At 37.6% G+C, this 17,677-nt stretch overlaps 1 protein-coding gene across 1 annotated transcript in view; it reads right to left on the minus strand.

Annotated features, from left to right (window-relative positions):
• Window positions 1-17,677, minus strand: part of SPON1 (spondin 1) — a 380,307-nt gene that overhangs the window by 208,652 nt on the left and 153,978 nt on the right. The window contains exons 4-5 of the mRNA XM_036763668.1: window positions 9,269-9,342; window positions 3,721-3,843 (exon numbers count right to left, since the gene is read on the minus strand). Coding sequence (XP_036619563.1) covers window positions 3,721-3,843; window positions 9,269-9,342 — 197 coding nt within the window. The remainder of the gene's footprint in view (window positions 1-3,720; window positions 3,844-9,268; window positions 9,343-17,677) is intronic.

A 17,677-nucleotide genomic window follows, 5' to 3' on the forward strand; every position in this document is an offset into this window, starting at 1 on the left:
TGGTGTCAGGAGGACCTGAGTTCAAATCTGACCCCAGATACTTATTAGCTGTATAATCCTGGGCAAATCCCTTAACCCTGTTACTTCCCTGGTGTCAGGAGGACCTGAGTTCAAATCTGACCCCAGATACTTATTAGCTGTATAATCCTGGGCAAATCCCTTAACCCTGTTTGCCTCAGTTCCTCATCTGTAAAATGAGCTGGAGAAGCAAATGGCAAACTACTCCAGTATCTTTGCTAAGAAAACCCCAAAATGAGTCATGGAGAGTTGGACAGAACTGAAATGACTGAACAACAAAAAGACTCAAAAGCCTATAATTTGAAGAATCTATCTGCTTTCCCTTTTTGCATAGTTCATATGATACTTTCCTGTCTCCTACATCACATCACTTTTGCACTCACAATTTTTCAAATATGTCTAACATTGGTTCCATAATCCCCTTGGTCATTTCTCCTAGTCTCTTAATAGTTCATCTGGGCCTGAGAATTTGATCATATTTGAGAGGGTGATGTACTCTCTTACTAACTCTTCCCTTTGCTTGGACTTCAATTCTTTGCTATTCATTTTTGTTCTCTTCTCCCCATTTGAAGGTCTTGTTTTCATCTGCACCAGCAGAGGAAGAGCCATTATTAATATATCATGTATCCTTGAAGTATGAAGTGTGTCACCAGTTTAGATTAATTTAACATTGATGATTTACAAAGCTGAGCTCTTCTCCCAGAACTACTGGAGAGCCATCGTTTGGCAGCCTTCATCAGACCAAGTAGTAGAGCTGAGGAAACACTCTTAACAAAATAAGTGAAATGAAATGCATAAATCCCTAAAACCTCAAACATACAAATATATAAAACCACCCAAAATTTTGAAGAACATATCAAATTGACTAATGGTCTTACACTATGTTAAAAATAAGGCAGAGAATGTGGAGCCAGTTCCCTCTCCCAGGACATCAGTGGGGAGTAGGTGTATTTCCTAGAGGAGCAAGGATCATGGAGTCAGCCCCTGGAGCTCCCAGCTAAGCAAGCAACAGCAGGTTGCCAAGAGCAGACTGCTGAAAGGACTAAAAAAATATAAAGAGCTATTATAAATACAGAAATAACCAGAAACCCAGAAACATAAACTCAGAAGAAGAGAATAAACTACAAAATACCTACAAGAAAGCTTTGAAAAAGCTCTCTCCGTCAAAAAATGCACATACTTTTATGTTTAACTACATTAGCAACATTTTCTCCATCACTTTCTTAAGTCTAGACAGTCAACAAAATAAAAATTGAGCTTTGACTTGTAGCATTTGCCAGTTTCCAAAGGTTCAAATGCTCATATTGAAATTTCATAATTGGTTCTCTTATGATTGGCTCCAGCACATCTCTTACTCCAAGGTGAACATTTAATGAAACAGAGGACCTCTAAGCATCCCTAGCGGAAAGACTGAATCTGAGTAGAAACTTTAAAGTATAAACACAAAAATGAAATAAAGAAACATAAAAAAGATAAATTCAAGTGAGCAAATAGAAAAAGCCTTATAAAAATGAAATGTTTGCATCCTATTGGGGAGGGGGAGGACAAGCATCTCCCAAGAACTACAATGTAAACAGATGACATAGACAAAATCAGATAAGAGAGAAGTCCTGGGAGTGGCATTTTGGTACATTGTGATGATCTTAAAAGAAGAAAGGAAAGGGATGAGGAAAATCCTTTCACACTGTGAAAGAAAAGGGAAAGAAGGGGGGAGGTTATTTTCACATAACAGAGAGGCAAAAGTAAAAGTCTACGCAAAGAAATATGATCAGTGCAATGATTAACCACAATTCCAGAGAGTTTCTGATTCAGAATGCTGCCTACCTCCTGACAAAGAGGTGCTGCAATCCGTATGCAAAATGAGAAATGCATTTTTGGACATGGTCAATGTGGGGATTTTTTTAAATGCTTGCTTAAATTTGTGTATTCATTGCAGGGTCTTTTCTTTTCCTTTTTTTCCTAGTAAAGGGCTGGGGTGGGAAAGAGAGAAGGTAGATGTTTGTTAATTGAAAAAAAATTAATTAAAAATAAATGAAAATTTTTTTTTAAGTAGTGCCATAGGGGGAAAAACATGAAGGCAGAAGAAGGCAAAGCAGTATTCACTCTGTCAGGGGTTCCTACTCTGCCTTCTTTGGTACTGTTTCTAAAGACCTAACCAACTAACCTTTGTTTTCTGCAAGAAAAAAAAAATGACACTCACAAATAATAGAGACTTTCTACTCCTCCCTCTCCCTATCTGTACACGCAGCAAAAATTTTCCATTTTAATGAGGTTTGGATACAACAGAGCAATTCTGTTGTCCCTTCAAATCACTTAAATTGAAAATCTCTGTGTATAGTTATCTGGATACAATTCTAAAATGCCACCAGCTTTACATAAAAGCTAAGAGACTGGAACCATCAAAAAAATTGGCAGATAGCAGGAAGTACAATCCCTCCTCATTTATCCAGCCATATCAGGAAATGAGCTCTTCCATGTATGTGATTTTTTTCTAGGATAACTGAAGCTGGTCCCTTTGGGCACTAGTACTTTGAGCTCGTGCAATTTTGATGGAAATCTTTCTAAGATGCATTACACACTTTCCTGCCTTCTTAAATAGAGGATCCTGAATATGATTTAACCCTCTGCTGATGATACAAGTTTGCCATTATGAATATCTGTTTGTATACTATACAAAAAGTACAGTTATACCTTCAGGGGATGCTGAGACAAAGAGAACTATTTACCTTGACACTGCATGGATATACAAATTCTCACTTGGTTAGTTCTGTCTACTTTTTAGTTTTTGCATCTCTTCCTTCACTATTATGATGTCAGCTGGCATTTCTTTGGCTAGTAAACATCGAATAGCTTCTCCCCCTCAGTGTCTAATCTGAGGCTTCAAGGTTGGACTGTGCTGCCAAGCTTATAATGACTGCAAGTTAAATAAGAATCCCCAAGGCTCTCAGTAAGAGCCCAAGTACTAGAAACAGGAGCTTGGTGGTAACTCTTTAGGTCTTGAGACATTCTTTCATGTTTAATTCTGGGTTCAGGACTGAGTTCAAGAGACTATCAAAAGAGCATCTTCCAAAGCAAAAGGGGTTAAAATTATTATATAATTATCATAAGTTTATATAAATATTATATATGATTACAGGAAAATTAATAGGGACTGGCGTTATAATTTCATTGATATAGGGGACTCCCTGATGAGGAAAGCCCCTCTACCAATGCCAGTCAGGCCCTTCTCTGCAACTTATAGGGATATTATCAGAGAGTTGTCTAGAATGCTGAAAGTTTAAGTGACTTGCCCAGATTCAGAAAGCCAGCGTGTGTCAGAAGGAGGACAAGAAGTCCATTCTTCTTGACTTTGCCTCTGTGTGTATGTATGTATATTGTATGAATGTATGTATATGTGTGTGTGTGCGTATTATGCATATGCGTGTTACAAATTTTGAAAATACTAATTGGGAAAGTGGATGCAAAAAGCAAATGCATTGAGTTATGCTTAATTTAATTATATTAATTAAAATTTTCCTTAAACCATTTATTTTATAGTTGCTTTTCCTCATTCCAACAGGCTTTAATTGAACTCCTCTCTTTTCTCTGCAGTCATATCTATCCATAGACTATCTGGTTTAGCCTCCAGTCACACTGCACTTTCAAACACTTTCTCTCCCTCTTCCCCCTCCCCTCAATCTTCCCAGCAGCATATGTGCTCACGTGGGTAATCCTTTGGGTGAGTCTTTTCTGACCAATTTCCATAAAATGTGAGCCTGTATTTAGCAGTTCCACATGCACAGCAGTCTAAGATTGGTCTATCAGTCACCCCATCGAATGTCGAATCTGAAACAGAACAGAAGAAAATGTCACAAGGTTAGTAAAGAAACTCCTAAATACAGCAGTTTGTTAGAGAGCCATGACATCATAGATGACCCAACTTCATGCCCAGAATTAATTAAATACAAAGCCTACTCATCATTCCAGAGGAGGGAACTATTCTATCTATAGGCCTTATCTGAGCATGTATGCCTTGCCTCCCAATTTTTAAAAGGAAATATGCCGGTTCCCATGCTTCCCTCCAATGCTTCCTACCATATGCAAACTGTCAGTGGCAACAAGATTAAGTTTCTGAAGGCTAGGGCAGAGCAGATCATGAAACACACAGGTATAGTTCAATTTAACAAAAGTAAAAGGAAGAATTGTCAAGATGCTTAGTTGCCCATACCAATGGTTGAAAGGCTCCACCAAGAAGGTCATCCTGCCCCTAACTGTCCAAGGTTGGGTCGTTCCACTTCACCTCTGTGCTCAACAGATGCCACGTAACTCACTTGTACATAAGTCCTCTCCACTCCCATTTTTAGTTATTGATAGCTAGCAAGGAGAGAGGGTCGCATGGGCAAATGGTTTTTCCACTTGTCAGATTCCTGGCCTTGATTTTCCAGCATCATGAACACAATTTCTCTCAATGTGACCTGCTTCAATCACATCCTTCTTTTATTTCTTCAATACCTTTTAACAGTTTAACAACAAAAAGTTCTTTTTTTACCTAGTTGAACATATATTCTTACACATTTTTAAAAGAACTGCATAATAATGATCAAAGCTGCCACTTACATAGCGCTTTAAAGTTTCCTGAGCGTTTTATATATACTCTATCATCTGACCCCTATAAAAGCAGTGGGACAGAGATCATTATCCCCATTTGACAGATGAGAAAACTAAAGCTCATAGAAATGAAATGCCTTCCTCAAAGTGACATGTTCAGTAACTGGTAAAATCTATCTCAAACTGAGGTCTCCAAGTTCCTAATCTATGACACCCTCTTTCCTTAAGAAAATAAAATTCTTGAATATCAGGAGTAGTCTCTTGTAACATTTCATGTTGCAAATTCAATCAACATATTCCTTTGAAATCAGTTAATTCTTAATTCAATAGAGCAAGAGAATATGGGGCTTTAGAACTTGGCAAAAAGGAGATGCTAGTACTGCAAGAAGAAGGGAGTGTGTCTTTCCAGGAGAGATTAAAAAAGAAACAGCTTATTTTCTAGCAGTGGATGGCCAAGATAAGTACAAAAGAAGCAAATGCAAGTGAATTTGGAGAAGGAGAACACACTAGGACATGGAGGGAAGTTGGAGCCAAATAAGAAAGATTATCTGTAGTAATCAGGTGGTTTGTAAGTTTTTACTTGGAGGAAGCTAGGCATTCTAAGAAATAGCACTGAGAAGGGAGTGAATGCACCATAGAAGATAGCATGTCAAATTCAGACAGCAGCTAGTAGTCTAAATTGTTAAGTGCCTAGGCCAGGGTGATGGCAGTAGGGGTAAAGAGCAGAAGCAAGTGGAAGATGTATTGAGAATACCAAATTAACAGGACCTCGTAACTTTCTGAACAGGAAAAGAAATCAAGAGGAAAGACTTAAAAATAACATACCAAAGTTTGGAGAAAAAAGACACTACACTAAGTGAATGGTTGTACTGCTTAAAAAATAGTGAAGCCAGAGGGGAAAAAGCAGATTTTAAGGGTATACGAGACACTTAAACTTTGAGCACGTTGAATTTGAGGTATTGGGGGAAATCTGGTTAGAAATGCCCTGTAAATAGTTGGAAATAGAGGTTATAGGTTGGGGGAAAAGGTCAGGGTTGGGGCTATAGATTTGGGCATCACCTACTTAGAGGTGACAGTTGGAGAGATATATGAGACTCCATGATTTTTGTCAGGAGAGGAAGTGTACGAAGGACAGAGAAAAAAAGTTAAATTACAGGTTTGGGAAGAAGACAAAGAACAAGCAAGAAATACCAGAATGGTTAGGGAAGTAATAGGGGATTAGGAAAAAAAACACACCTCAGGAATCAAGAAAGTTGAGACTAAGGATTCATTTTTTTTAAAAAAAAGTTATCATACACCTACAATGTAACAAAGAATTGTAATAGTCATGTTTGCTGTTGTTCAGTTGTTTCAGTAATGTCTAACTCTTTGTGACCTCACGTGGAGTTTTCTTGTCAAAGATACTGGAGTGATTTGCCATTTCCTTCTCCAGCTCATTTTACAGCTGAGAAAATTGAGGCAAACAAGATTAAGTGACTTGCCCAGGATCACACAGCTAGTAAGTATCTGAGGCTGGATTTGAACCCAGATCATCCTGATTCCAGACCCAGCTCTTTATCCATTTTACCACTAGGGATAGAAAATAGATACAAGATCAAACTCTAAGGAGAGTTAGAATTTAAGGGAGAGGAAAAGTAGAACTATATTAAATGCTGCAGAAAGGTCATAAAGTGTGAGAATTCAACAAAGATTGCTTTGGGAAGTAACTAATGACTTTTAAGAGAGTAAGAAGAGGGGAAACCATACCACAAGACATTGGGAAGAAAGTGTGTCATGAGGAAGTAAAGGTATTGATTTCTTTCTTTTTTCAAGTTTGGTCATAAATCTGAAGAGAGAGATGGAATGGTACCCAAGTGGCGTAAAAGGCAAGGAAAAAAGCTATTCTAGGATTGTAGAGAATTATGTTGTACATACAGGCAGGTGGGAGGGAGTCAGCAGAGGGGCAAAAGTTGAAGATGCAGGAGAAAAAGGGAGTAACTCTAAAATCAAGTCCTGAAGGAAGGGAGAGTGGAGAAGACTAGAGGCATGGGTAGAGTCACTAGTCTTCATTAAGAGTCAAAAGACCCCTTCATTTGCAATAGGAAAAAAGGAGAGAATGGGGGACCTTGATGCATCATGAAAAGCAGAAGGGGGAGTCAATAAAGATTTGGATGATCTCCAATGTCTCAGTGAAGTACGAAGGAGTGTACGTCACCTGCTGGGAGAGTAGTAGAAAGTGCAGTCACGGCCCTAAGGAGAGAAGAGGTTTAGGACGCTCATCAGTAGTGAGAGAGGGTGTCAGAGGGAGGAGGATGGGACTGGCAAGTCCCAACTGCAGCTCAAATGAACAATATGCATATAGCAGAAGAAGAGATCTCAATCTTCTGGCTTTCAGAGATTTAGCAGCTGGGAGCAAGACCAAAAAAGTCAGATGGTAGAGATTACCCAGAAATGAGGATTAACAGGAACAGAAATCAGAGTGGGGGGAAACCTCTAGGATAATGGCTATTATCTCATTAAAAAGCTAGATCAAGTTTATGAATAGAAGTAAGTGAAGCTAGAATGGTCCATTCTTTTTCTCCTCCTTTCCTCTTCTACTTTCTCTGCTTTCTTTTCTCTTCTCCTAAATTCCAGGGTACCTGCCGCCCCTAGGTCCCTGGGTGCAGCCTTTTGACAGAGTTCAAGTTTTACAGAACAAATCCTTTTATTAAGGGGATTTGTTCTGTGAAGTTTGGATTCAATCAAAGGGCTGCTCTTGAGGACCTAGAGCTCCACATGTGGTCCCAAGGCCTGTAATTACAAACTCCATTTCCCAATGCCTTTTGACATCTTTTCTTTTTCCTTTTTTTTCTTTTGATCAAATCTATGATTTTTGCCACTGTATAGAATTATTGACATTAAACTCCTTCCATATCAATATTCTTCCAGTTTAACAATATACTTGTAACTTTTAGTTCAGAGACAATGTGTTCCTTGCAGGTAGATGACGGAGTAGTCTATTTTTTTTTCTTTGCATTCCTAGCACCTAAAGCATAGTAAATACGTCAGTGCTTGATTGATTGTTGAATTGTCCAGGGATAGTAAGAGTTCATGTGACTTGATCATCACACCTTGATGCATCTCAGAGTCAGGACTTAGATCTAGAAGTCTTTTTGACTCCAAGACCAGTCTTCTAGCTAGTAAAGCATGCTGCTGCTTATAATCTATTTTCTTATTTGAAAGTAGCATGAAACTTACATATATATATATATATATATATATATATATATATATATACATATATATGAATATATACTTTATTAAATTGATTCAATAAAATTTTATATGCCCTGCCTTTTTTGTTTTATTAAAATGGGTGAGTTGATTTATTTTTCTATTTAAAAAAACTTAAAATCCTAAGTCACCTTTCTTTTTTAACTCATCCTGCCCTTGCCATTGTGACAGCATGGCTGAATCAATTGTGTTGGCCCTGGATATAGTAATTCTTTCTTCTTAGAAAGTACCTTACCATTATGATAACACTGAGGTAGAAGGATCTGTGCATACTCCCAGCATCACCAACCAAAGAACTAGCTCAAAGAATTTAGAAACACAGGAAGATCTCATTTAATGGTTTTCAAGAGCAATTATTCTATCCCCTCCCAAGTTATAAAACTTCAGAAACGAAGGCAGATCTCATTTAATGGTCTTTCAAGGGAAATCATTCCATCCCCTACAAGTTACAAAACTGTTGGAGGAGGGTTGTGTGTTATATTTTATTATTTACAGAATAAAAAAAAGCATTTCTATAACATAGTACAATAAAAATAATTGCACATGAAACCACAAATTACTGTGCACAACTTGCTATTCTTTTCAAATATACAACAAAATTATCATGTAAATTTCTTTTTTCCCTCCCCAACCCCCTTACCCTAAAGATGGCTACCATTAGACACAAATAGGCATGTGTGTATGTATTATATATGTATATGTGACATTATTCTATACACACTTCTATTTATCAGTTCTCTCTCTTGCTGCAGATAACATCTTTCTTTATATGTCCTTTATAGTTAGCTTGGGCATAATAGTCAAAATAACTTATTTGTTCAAAGTTGTTCTTAAAACAATATTGCTGTTACTGTATACAACATGTTCTATTGGTTCTGCTCATTTTGCTTTTCATTATTTCGTGCAAGCCTTTCCATAAACTGTGTTTTTAAATCAAGTCTACAAGCAATTATTAAATCCCTCCCATGTGCCAGAACTTAAAACATTTTAATAGGAAATTCAATAGAAAACAATCTCTTGGCACTGGATTGCAAGGTCTCTGAGCATAGGCACCTGGTGTTTTTTTTTCCATTTTGTTTTTTTGTATCTCCTGCTCCTAATACATATGTCTTGCACATAGTGAATGCTTAATATGTTTAGATTGGGTTGGATTGGAATTGCTGTTCTTTGCGCAAAAGAAAATGACATCTAAGTTCTGTTGGCAATTTTCTGCCAAAGAAATCAAGCTGGTTAACTGGAGGGCAAGTGGGATCATAGTGTACACAACCTCTGGCCACCTTTGGAACCCTTGAGCTATGTGAGTCACTGGAACCAAAGGATGGCAGGACAAAATGGTTCCAAATGCTTCACTAGAAACTTAATATTTGCATTGAATAGGCCACGGTTCTATAATGCTACATCTCCGTCTTACCTTGTTCACAGAGTTTCTTGGTAAGAGAACCCTCATCTTGAAAGTAAATTATGCGCTTCTGTACAATGCTGGCCCTGGAAAGAACAACACACAGCAGTGAGAGGATCGGTGTACCTTCAAAATGTGATTAAACACACAGCCCAAGAATTCTCACTAACTTCTTGTTATGGAGAGGACTTCCTTTACTCTACTTTTACTTTCAAACTCCTGAGGTCGCTGGAATCTTTGTGAAGAAGTGCAAACTGCAGGAAGTAATCTGCCACCTTCTTTCCTGAAGAGGGCTGGGGCAGAGGAATTTAAAAATGAGTTTTAGTTTTGCTCTGAAAAATGTCACCCTGCCTCTTTCCAGAATTAGCAGACTAAACTAACTTTGACATTCTACACAAAGACTGCTTCAGCAGCTCCAGCTCTTCCTTAAACTTGTCAAACAGAAGATTTGAGAATTTTAGAAGAATGTTTGGAGGTTTAAAAGTAGTTATTTCAAGACAACCAAGATAAGTTCTTTAATTGGGAGTTTTGCATAGATGTGCTTCCTCTACTTCAGCCCTCTCCCCCAATGTTATTTATTTTCATCTGGCCCAGCCAGAGGTTGAGGGTCAGAGCTCTCAAAATCTTTGTATTTTCAAATCTGAAAATAACAACCTATTAAAATGTCACCATGGATTCTGCTGTTTGGTAGGGGCCTATTGCCTTAGCCATCCCCAGCAATATCAGCCACATCTTCTGATACCTTGTTACCCTCTGGCTATTTGGAGTGGAAGTTGTCCCACATACCCTCAGCTCCACAGAATAGGTCTTGAAAAGGATTCAGCCATGTGTCATGTGAATGGACTGAAGAGACAGCCTTCTTTCACTAGGCTGGCAGGATTTTCTTGGTGCAAAATTGACCCATTCCTCTAAAAACGGAAAGTACCTGTCTCTCTCAAAGTGACATAGGGCTTGAAATGCAGATCTGTTTACTTGGCTTCCAATCCTCAGGGGAAACTGAGGAGCAGAGTTTAGAAAGAAGAAAGAAGACTAGAAATTGTAGGAAGGGTATAGTGATGACACATGATACAAACTAGATTTCTTCTCTATCCATTGGTATCTGTCTCTGTCTTGTCTCCTCTCATCTCTGTGTCTATCTCTCTTCTTCTTTCCTCTCCCCTCTCCCTCCTCCTCCTCCTCTCTGTACATCTCTGTCTCTCATACCTAGATGCAGTATTATGCCTTCTCCCCTGTTCCCTAAATTTGTCCCTCCTTTTCTTTGGAGGTGGCAGGTCTGGGTGATGTCATAACCAACCAATGGATTCTAAGAAAAGTACTGATTTATAGTCCCATTGTAGTTGTACCAAGCCTGATATTTTCCAGAGAGTTCTTTCTCAAAGTGTTTGTCTTTACTGAGTGGGGCTCAGCCTAGCCTGGTACCTCAGCAAGATTTGTTGAAAACTCTGAGAGCTTCTGGCTAGCAAAGGGAAATAATTAGCATCTTGACATTCATCTGTGAAGCAATACAGTTTACAACATTGCCCTGCTTCAACAACATTGTATACACAAGCAGTTTTTTAGACTCAGGAAGTCTGATCAGTGCAATGACCAAGCACAATTCTAGAGGACCCATGATGAAATAAACTACCCATCTCCTGACAGAGAAGTGATAGATTTAAAATGCAGAATGTGACATATATTTCTAAACATGTCCAGTGCAAGAACTTGCCTTGCTTGAATATACATATTTGTTACCAGGATTTGGTTTATATTTTTTTTCCTTTTAGGGTAGAGGTAGTCCAATTAGCAGGAAATGGATTTTTTTCTACTGAAAAAAGTGAAATTTCATCTAGTCAACTAGCACTTATTAAGCACCTAATATATGTCAGACATTGTGCTAAGTGCTAGGAACATATATATATATATATATATATATATATATATATATATATATATATATATATATATACACATATATATTTATATATATACATACAGAAAGATAGATATATAGATATATATATATAGATATATATACACACACACATAGGCAAAGGACAGTCCCTGCTCTCAAGCTGCTAAAAGTTGGATGGGGGAGACAACATGAAAACAACTATTTATAGGATAAACTGGAGTTAAGCAACAGAGGAAAGGCAATAGTTAGAAGAAGGATTGGGAAAAGATTTTTGCTTAAGGTTGGACTTCAGTCGTGACTCTAAAAATGACAGAGAAGCTGGGAGGTAGAGATGAAGAGGAAGAACAGTCTAGGGATGGAGACAGCCAATGAAAATAATTGGAGCTGCCATTTAAAAAATGCTTTGGAAAATAATTTGAAAAATTCAAATACTATTCTTTTTCTCATGTATTTCTCCAGCAATGCTCCTCATACAGTCATTTTTGTACATTTTGCTCCCACATGTGAAAGAAAAAGGACCTACTTTCTAGATTACTACTCATCAGATGACACATAGGACAAAAGTTGCGTATAGTGCATGACAATCTAGAACCAAAATCCAGAAATGTGTCTCTAAATGCAGTGTGATATAGAAAGCTGAAGTTATTTGTATAAAAAAAGAAAAGTATTGCTGGGACTGATTGAAAATTTCTTTCTAAGGAAGTAACCTGAATTTTTGTATTTCTCAACATTATAGATAAGTTGTGTGGTGATGGTTGTTTTTTGTTTGGTTGGGTAATCAGAATTTTTGTCTGTTTTGGGTTGTGTTTTTTAGACTGGGCTTCTCTGTCTCACCCAGGCTAAAAATGCAGTGGCTGTTCTTGGCCCAAACCCACCGCTAATCAACAAAAGCTTTGATTAACTCCATTTCTGATGTGGGCCAGTTTGTCCCCTCTTTGGGCAGTCCTATGGCCCTCTACTCTCTGGGGTTCACACTACTGGGTGCTATACTTCATGTGGATGCCTCATTGACCTTAGGCCACTGCAGCTCAGAACTCATGTGCTCAAAAGATACATTAGCCTCAACCTCCTCAGCAGCGGGAATTACTGGCATGCACCAGTACATCCAACCTTTTGAGATTTAAAACAAAGCAGTATCAGCCCAACATATTTTTAACCAGCTTTTCCCCAACCAACCAACCAACCAACCAACCAACCAAGTGATCAATCAATCAACATTTATTAAGCACCTACTATGTGTCAGGCACTATGCTAAATGCCAGGGATACAAAAAAAGGCAAAAGACAGTCCCTATACTCAAGGAGCTCACAATCTAATGGGAGAGGGAACAAACAAATATATACAATCAAGCTATATACAGGATAAATAGGAAATAATAGGGAAAAGGCAACAGCATAAATGTTGAAATAAATGAATGAAACATGCCTCTTTTCCTCTTAACTTGAGCAAGACTGTACCCTAGTACAAATAAATCTGCCATAATCATTCATCTAGTCTGAGGTAAAGTATGAAAATTTCAGCGGAGACTGCTCTTAACGCTCTCAGTGGAGGGTCAGTAACTCTTCCTCAGTAGAAGAAGAAGGAATAATTAAGTGGTTGGCAAAGTGAGGGTGGTGGAGCATTCACTAGCTACACCCAGTATCACAAAGGACCAGCAAGTACCCAGGTGATGATGCTTTTTGTTTAGACATGTTATAAGAAATTTTCACACTCCTCCCACTGTACCCAGAAGACAGTTGTTGGATTATGGCAGAGCCAATGAAGAAAAGAATTCTGGGAAGTTTGCCAGTAACCACGCTAGGAAATAGTACGAACAATGCTGGGAAGGGGACACCCTGTGTGTTGTGCAATAACCTGTAGGCAGCTTCTATTGCTACAGCTGTAGCAATATCTAAAAGCGCCACATTCCATTTCAGGTCAAGGCTAGCAATAGTGAAGCTGGCAAGACTGCTGAAATACCCTGCAAATCTTGTATCATTTCACAAGGACAAATAAAGAAAGAAGGAGGACCCGGAGAGAACAGTTAGAAGGCTAGCCCCAACATACACGTTAGAAAGCAATTTTCTTTCTCTGTTTCTTTGCTCCCCAAATGTCACCAGAAAGGAGAGTTCCGCAAAAATCTAAATGATACATCACTGTGCAAAAAGCTTAATGATAAGAAGCTGGTTACTTTTATCGACTCTGTTGAGTTTTAGTGTAGCTGCAATATAGAGACCATATACAGACCTGCAATATACAGACCACGTGGTCAGAGTCCCCAAAACTCTGTTTGCCAGGATCCCACGAGCTCCAAAAAAAAAAAAAAGTGGCTGAGAGAATAGGATCTCAGAAGCTGTCACTGAGGAGAATGCTACTGCCATGTTTGAGTTATCATTGCTCAACTCTCTGTCCAAGGCCATGCCAAGTAAGTTCATGCCAAGACCATTCTCATAAGACTTAATTGGAGACACAACAAGCACAGGAGAAACACAGCCAAGCAGGGAAAGCTACTCAGTCATGCCTCTGCTTCGGCTACCCAGAACATCGCTCCACTGGACAGGGACTAACCCGGCTTTTGTCTCTTCTTTAAAGACAGCTAGCTGTTCAAGCATCTGTGTAATGCACCAGGCCACGTATACCAACCTAGAAAGTAGTTTCCTCTGACATTACCTCTAGGAAGAATAGAGGAACAAAGGGGAAAGGTGCTCTTATTGGGACTATACACAGCAACTGCTGCCTTCTTGATCTCCTAACCAAATAGTCCTGGCACCCTGACTGTGTACCTACAATCAGGTTTTACATCTCTTTCTTGAGATGTACTGCATGTTTTGTTACAGAAGTTTATTTTTATTTTCAAAGTCTGTCAAAGCCTGAAATAATTTTACATCCTGAGAAATTTGCTGATTGTGCTCAAAACAAATGTTTGGTACTCTAAGCTGCTAATATCAGGAGTATAATGTGCAATGGAATCTTACAAATTATATTCCATTTCAAAAGGATAACAGCTTCACAAAATGATAAAGTGGATTATAAGAAGTCCCCTGATATTCTGGAATTATAAATCTCTCCCATATTCTGCAGTAATTTGGCAGCATGGTTAAATAACATTTATATCCAAAACACTTTCTTATCAAGAAGGAATGCATTAAAGAAATCTAAATTAAATTTCTCAGCATGTTAGCTGCTCAAATTCCCCACTCTATGATGAAGGTCTAAATAATTCACTAATCATCACAGCAAAAATTTTCATTTAAATTTGAAATGGAAAATTTTCACCAGTAATTCTAATTCATTTGAACTCACTTGGCCTTTTTCAATTGTAAAAGTCTTATTTCCCACTGTCTTTCCCTTTACCTACTTTTACTATTAGGTTTCTTGTATGTGTGCATGTGTATGTGTGTGTACATATACATATATATATATGTGTGTGTGTGTTACATATCTGTTTCTGTATCTATACATCTATGTACACATACATGCCTGGATATATGTATGTATATGTCTATATATATTCATATATGTATGTGTATACATACATACATACATACATACATACATACATACATACATACATATACAGAGACAGGTATACTCTATTTCTTCTTGATCCTAACAGTAGCTGCTTTTTTAATAGCCCAAACCATTGAGAATGAATAAAACATTAATCAAGTAATATAATTAAATTGAAAACATCAACACCAACTACAGACCTCCCAGATTTGTTATGAGGAAACATTTGTAAACCTTAAAGTTCCATATAAAAATAATAGGATTGGAGACTTAGAGTTAGAGGTGATAATAGAATCATTTAGTTGAACTCTTCAGGTTATGAATAAGGAAACTGAGGCCTGAAGAGTTTGAGCGCCTTGACCTAGGTAACACAGATACACGCGGCAGAGACAGGATTTCAACCCAGATCATCTGATTTTAAATCCAGTGTTTCTTTCACTCAATGTATTGCGCACATTAAATTGTTATTATTCTTATTAATTTTTAGTTTAAAAAGGACATAACTTTTGAGATTGTGAGGGGGCAGAGTGTATACAGTATTTGCTTTTCAGTCAGGAAGGCTTGAGTTTGAATTCTGCCTCAGACACTTGTTAGCTGCGTTACCCTTGGCAAGTCATTTAACTTTTTTTCCTTATTTTTCCAATCTGTAAAAATAGGATAATAAGAACACTTACATCACAGGATTCTTCCAAGGATCAAATGAGATAATATATACAAGTACTTTGCAAACCTATGGTACTTCCACATCCAATTTTTGTAGAAAGATGAAAGAAGTTACCATCCTTCTCTGCTTGGTTCTGGTTGACAGAACCTCTATCTTATTCCTCCCACAAAAAAATACTGATTTACTTTTGGGGAAACATGGGATTTAGTCCAAAGAATATTAATTCAGTTCTTCATTTTTCCTAATTCATTAAATTTCCTTTAAAATATTAGCCCTTTGGGATTAATGAATTGAGCATGCAACTAAAAAAAAAAACTAGAAAAAGAACAAATTAAAAATCCCCAATTGAGTGCCAAATTGGAAATCCTGACAATCAAAGGTGAGATTACTAAGACTGAAAATAAAATATTAGCCCTCTGGGTTTCTTTTTGTCTATTTTGATCCTTCCTTTGCTCTCTCAAACCTCAGTTCAATTTATTTTTAAAAAATATTTTATAAATACAAAAGTGTTTATCTCTTTACTTCTTCTTTTCTTGATACTTGTACTTATTTACCTCCCTTGAGTTTTTCTGATTTGGATTATTTGAAGATCGAATAATATGTTAGTCTCCGTTTTGTTTTATTATGAAGGGGTATTTCAAATGTCTTTTATTGAAGGTCCAACTTTTTCTTTGATGATTAGGTTCAGCTTTTCAGTTGTTTGGGAATCTAGCTTGAACAGCTTTGCCTTTCATAATATTCTATTCCATTCCTTTCTTTGGTTTCTTGTGATGGAGGAATAATCCAGGATCATATAAATTAGTATTCTTTCATTGATGGAGTTCTCCTGGCTGCTTGCAAAACGTCTTTGTTATTGAACTTGTAAAATGTAAATACTATCTACACTGGACTTTTAGGTCTGGGTATGTATGACTCCGTATGTATGTGTGTATATGTATTTGTGCTTTGTGGTAGTTATCTATGAATTCAATCAATCTATATTATATTAAAATTCATGACATTTTCCTTCATTTTCTGCTGTCTGGTATTCAGCTTTCCCCCTTATATATCCTGTTCTTATGGGAGACCTATGATGAGTAAGCTATCTCTGTGTATCCTATCTTCAAGATCAATTACTTGGGCTAGTATAGAATTCCCAAGGGATTTTTTAAAGTTGTGGCATTGTGGTTCTCTTCTGCCAAATTTCCTTCCATCCCTGTCCCTGTATTGGAGCGCTCTAAATCTGCCATTCTCTCTTTCCGAGTCTCTATTTCTTTAATAGATTTTCCATCATTTTTTCTATTTATTTCTCCCTTACAGTTTGACTTTTTAAATTCCTCAGTGATCCCTAACCTCATTTCATTTCTCTTATCGAGGCTTATTATTCTTAAGAACCATTTTGATGTGTCTTACTTTAGTTACACTCTCTCTAGAGATTTGAAGAGCTCTGTTTTTCATATAAAGAATTTTTGGTCCATTTTCCTTCGTGGTATAATACCTGATACATTGTGTTCTTGCCTCACTAAATTTTTATTCATTTTTCTGTTTTTATTAGTCTCTTGGATGGCTTATCTGTTTGGGAGTTAGGTTTATACTGAGGCTTTTTCTCTTCAAATTTTTGTCTTTCGGCTTTTATCTTGTATGCCCAGTAGCTTATCTCTGGTTTCATTCCTCACTCTTTGGCTCCTTTCTCTTCTGGTATTGGAGAGAAGCCTCCTCCTCTTCCTAAGAGGGGCATTCTCTGTCTCCTCATGCTAACAAGGTATGAGGGTCAGGCCAAGATCCCCAACTACAGAATGTTCCATGAGAAGAGAATTGTTCCCATTATAGGTTTCTAGTTTCCCTTTTCTCTGATGCAGAAATTATTTCCCATCTACTTGTCTCTGAGATGCCACATATCCTTTGGCCTTCCTCCAGTTACCCTCCCTTTCAGGAAGATTTGAAAGAGAGTTCAGATTTAATCACTGCCATGAGCGGACAATGCAAGATTACCAACAGTCAGAACCAGAAACACACACCTACAAAGTTGTTTGTACTAACTGCACACAGAACACAGTTTGGGTTGGGGGTGAATTTGCTAAGTATATTGCAATTTCCAGGATTGTTGCATGAAGTTTTTGTATTTTTGTATTTTCACTTTGCATGGTGTATCTGTCTCTTTCTCTTGTGGTTTCAGTCTATTCTATATTTAGGCAGCATGGTACAGTGGAGAGAGTGCTGGACCTGGAGCTAGGAAGACCTGAAATCATCTTTGTTCTCAGACACTTACTAGCTGTATGACCCTTAGTAAGTCATTTAACCTCTACTGCCTCAGTTTCCTTATCCGCAAAATGAGGATAATAACTGTACCTACTTCCCATGTTTTTGTGAGAATAAAATGAAATATTTGTTAGGC

The sequence above is a fragment of the Trichosurus vulpecula genome, chromosome 6, assembly GCF_011100635.1.
Source record: "Trichosurus vulpecula isolate mTriVul1 chromosome 6, mTriVul1.pri, whole genome shotgun sequence".
Classification (NCBI taxonomy): domain Eukaryota; kingdom Metazoa; phylum Chordata; class Mammalia; order Diprotodontia; family Phalangeridae; genus Trichosurus; species Trichosurus vulpecula.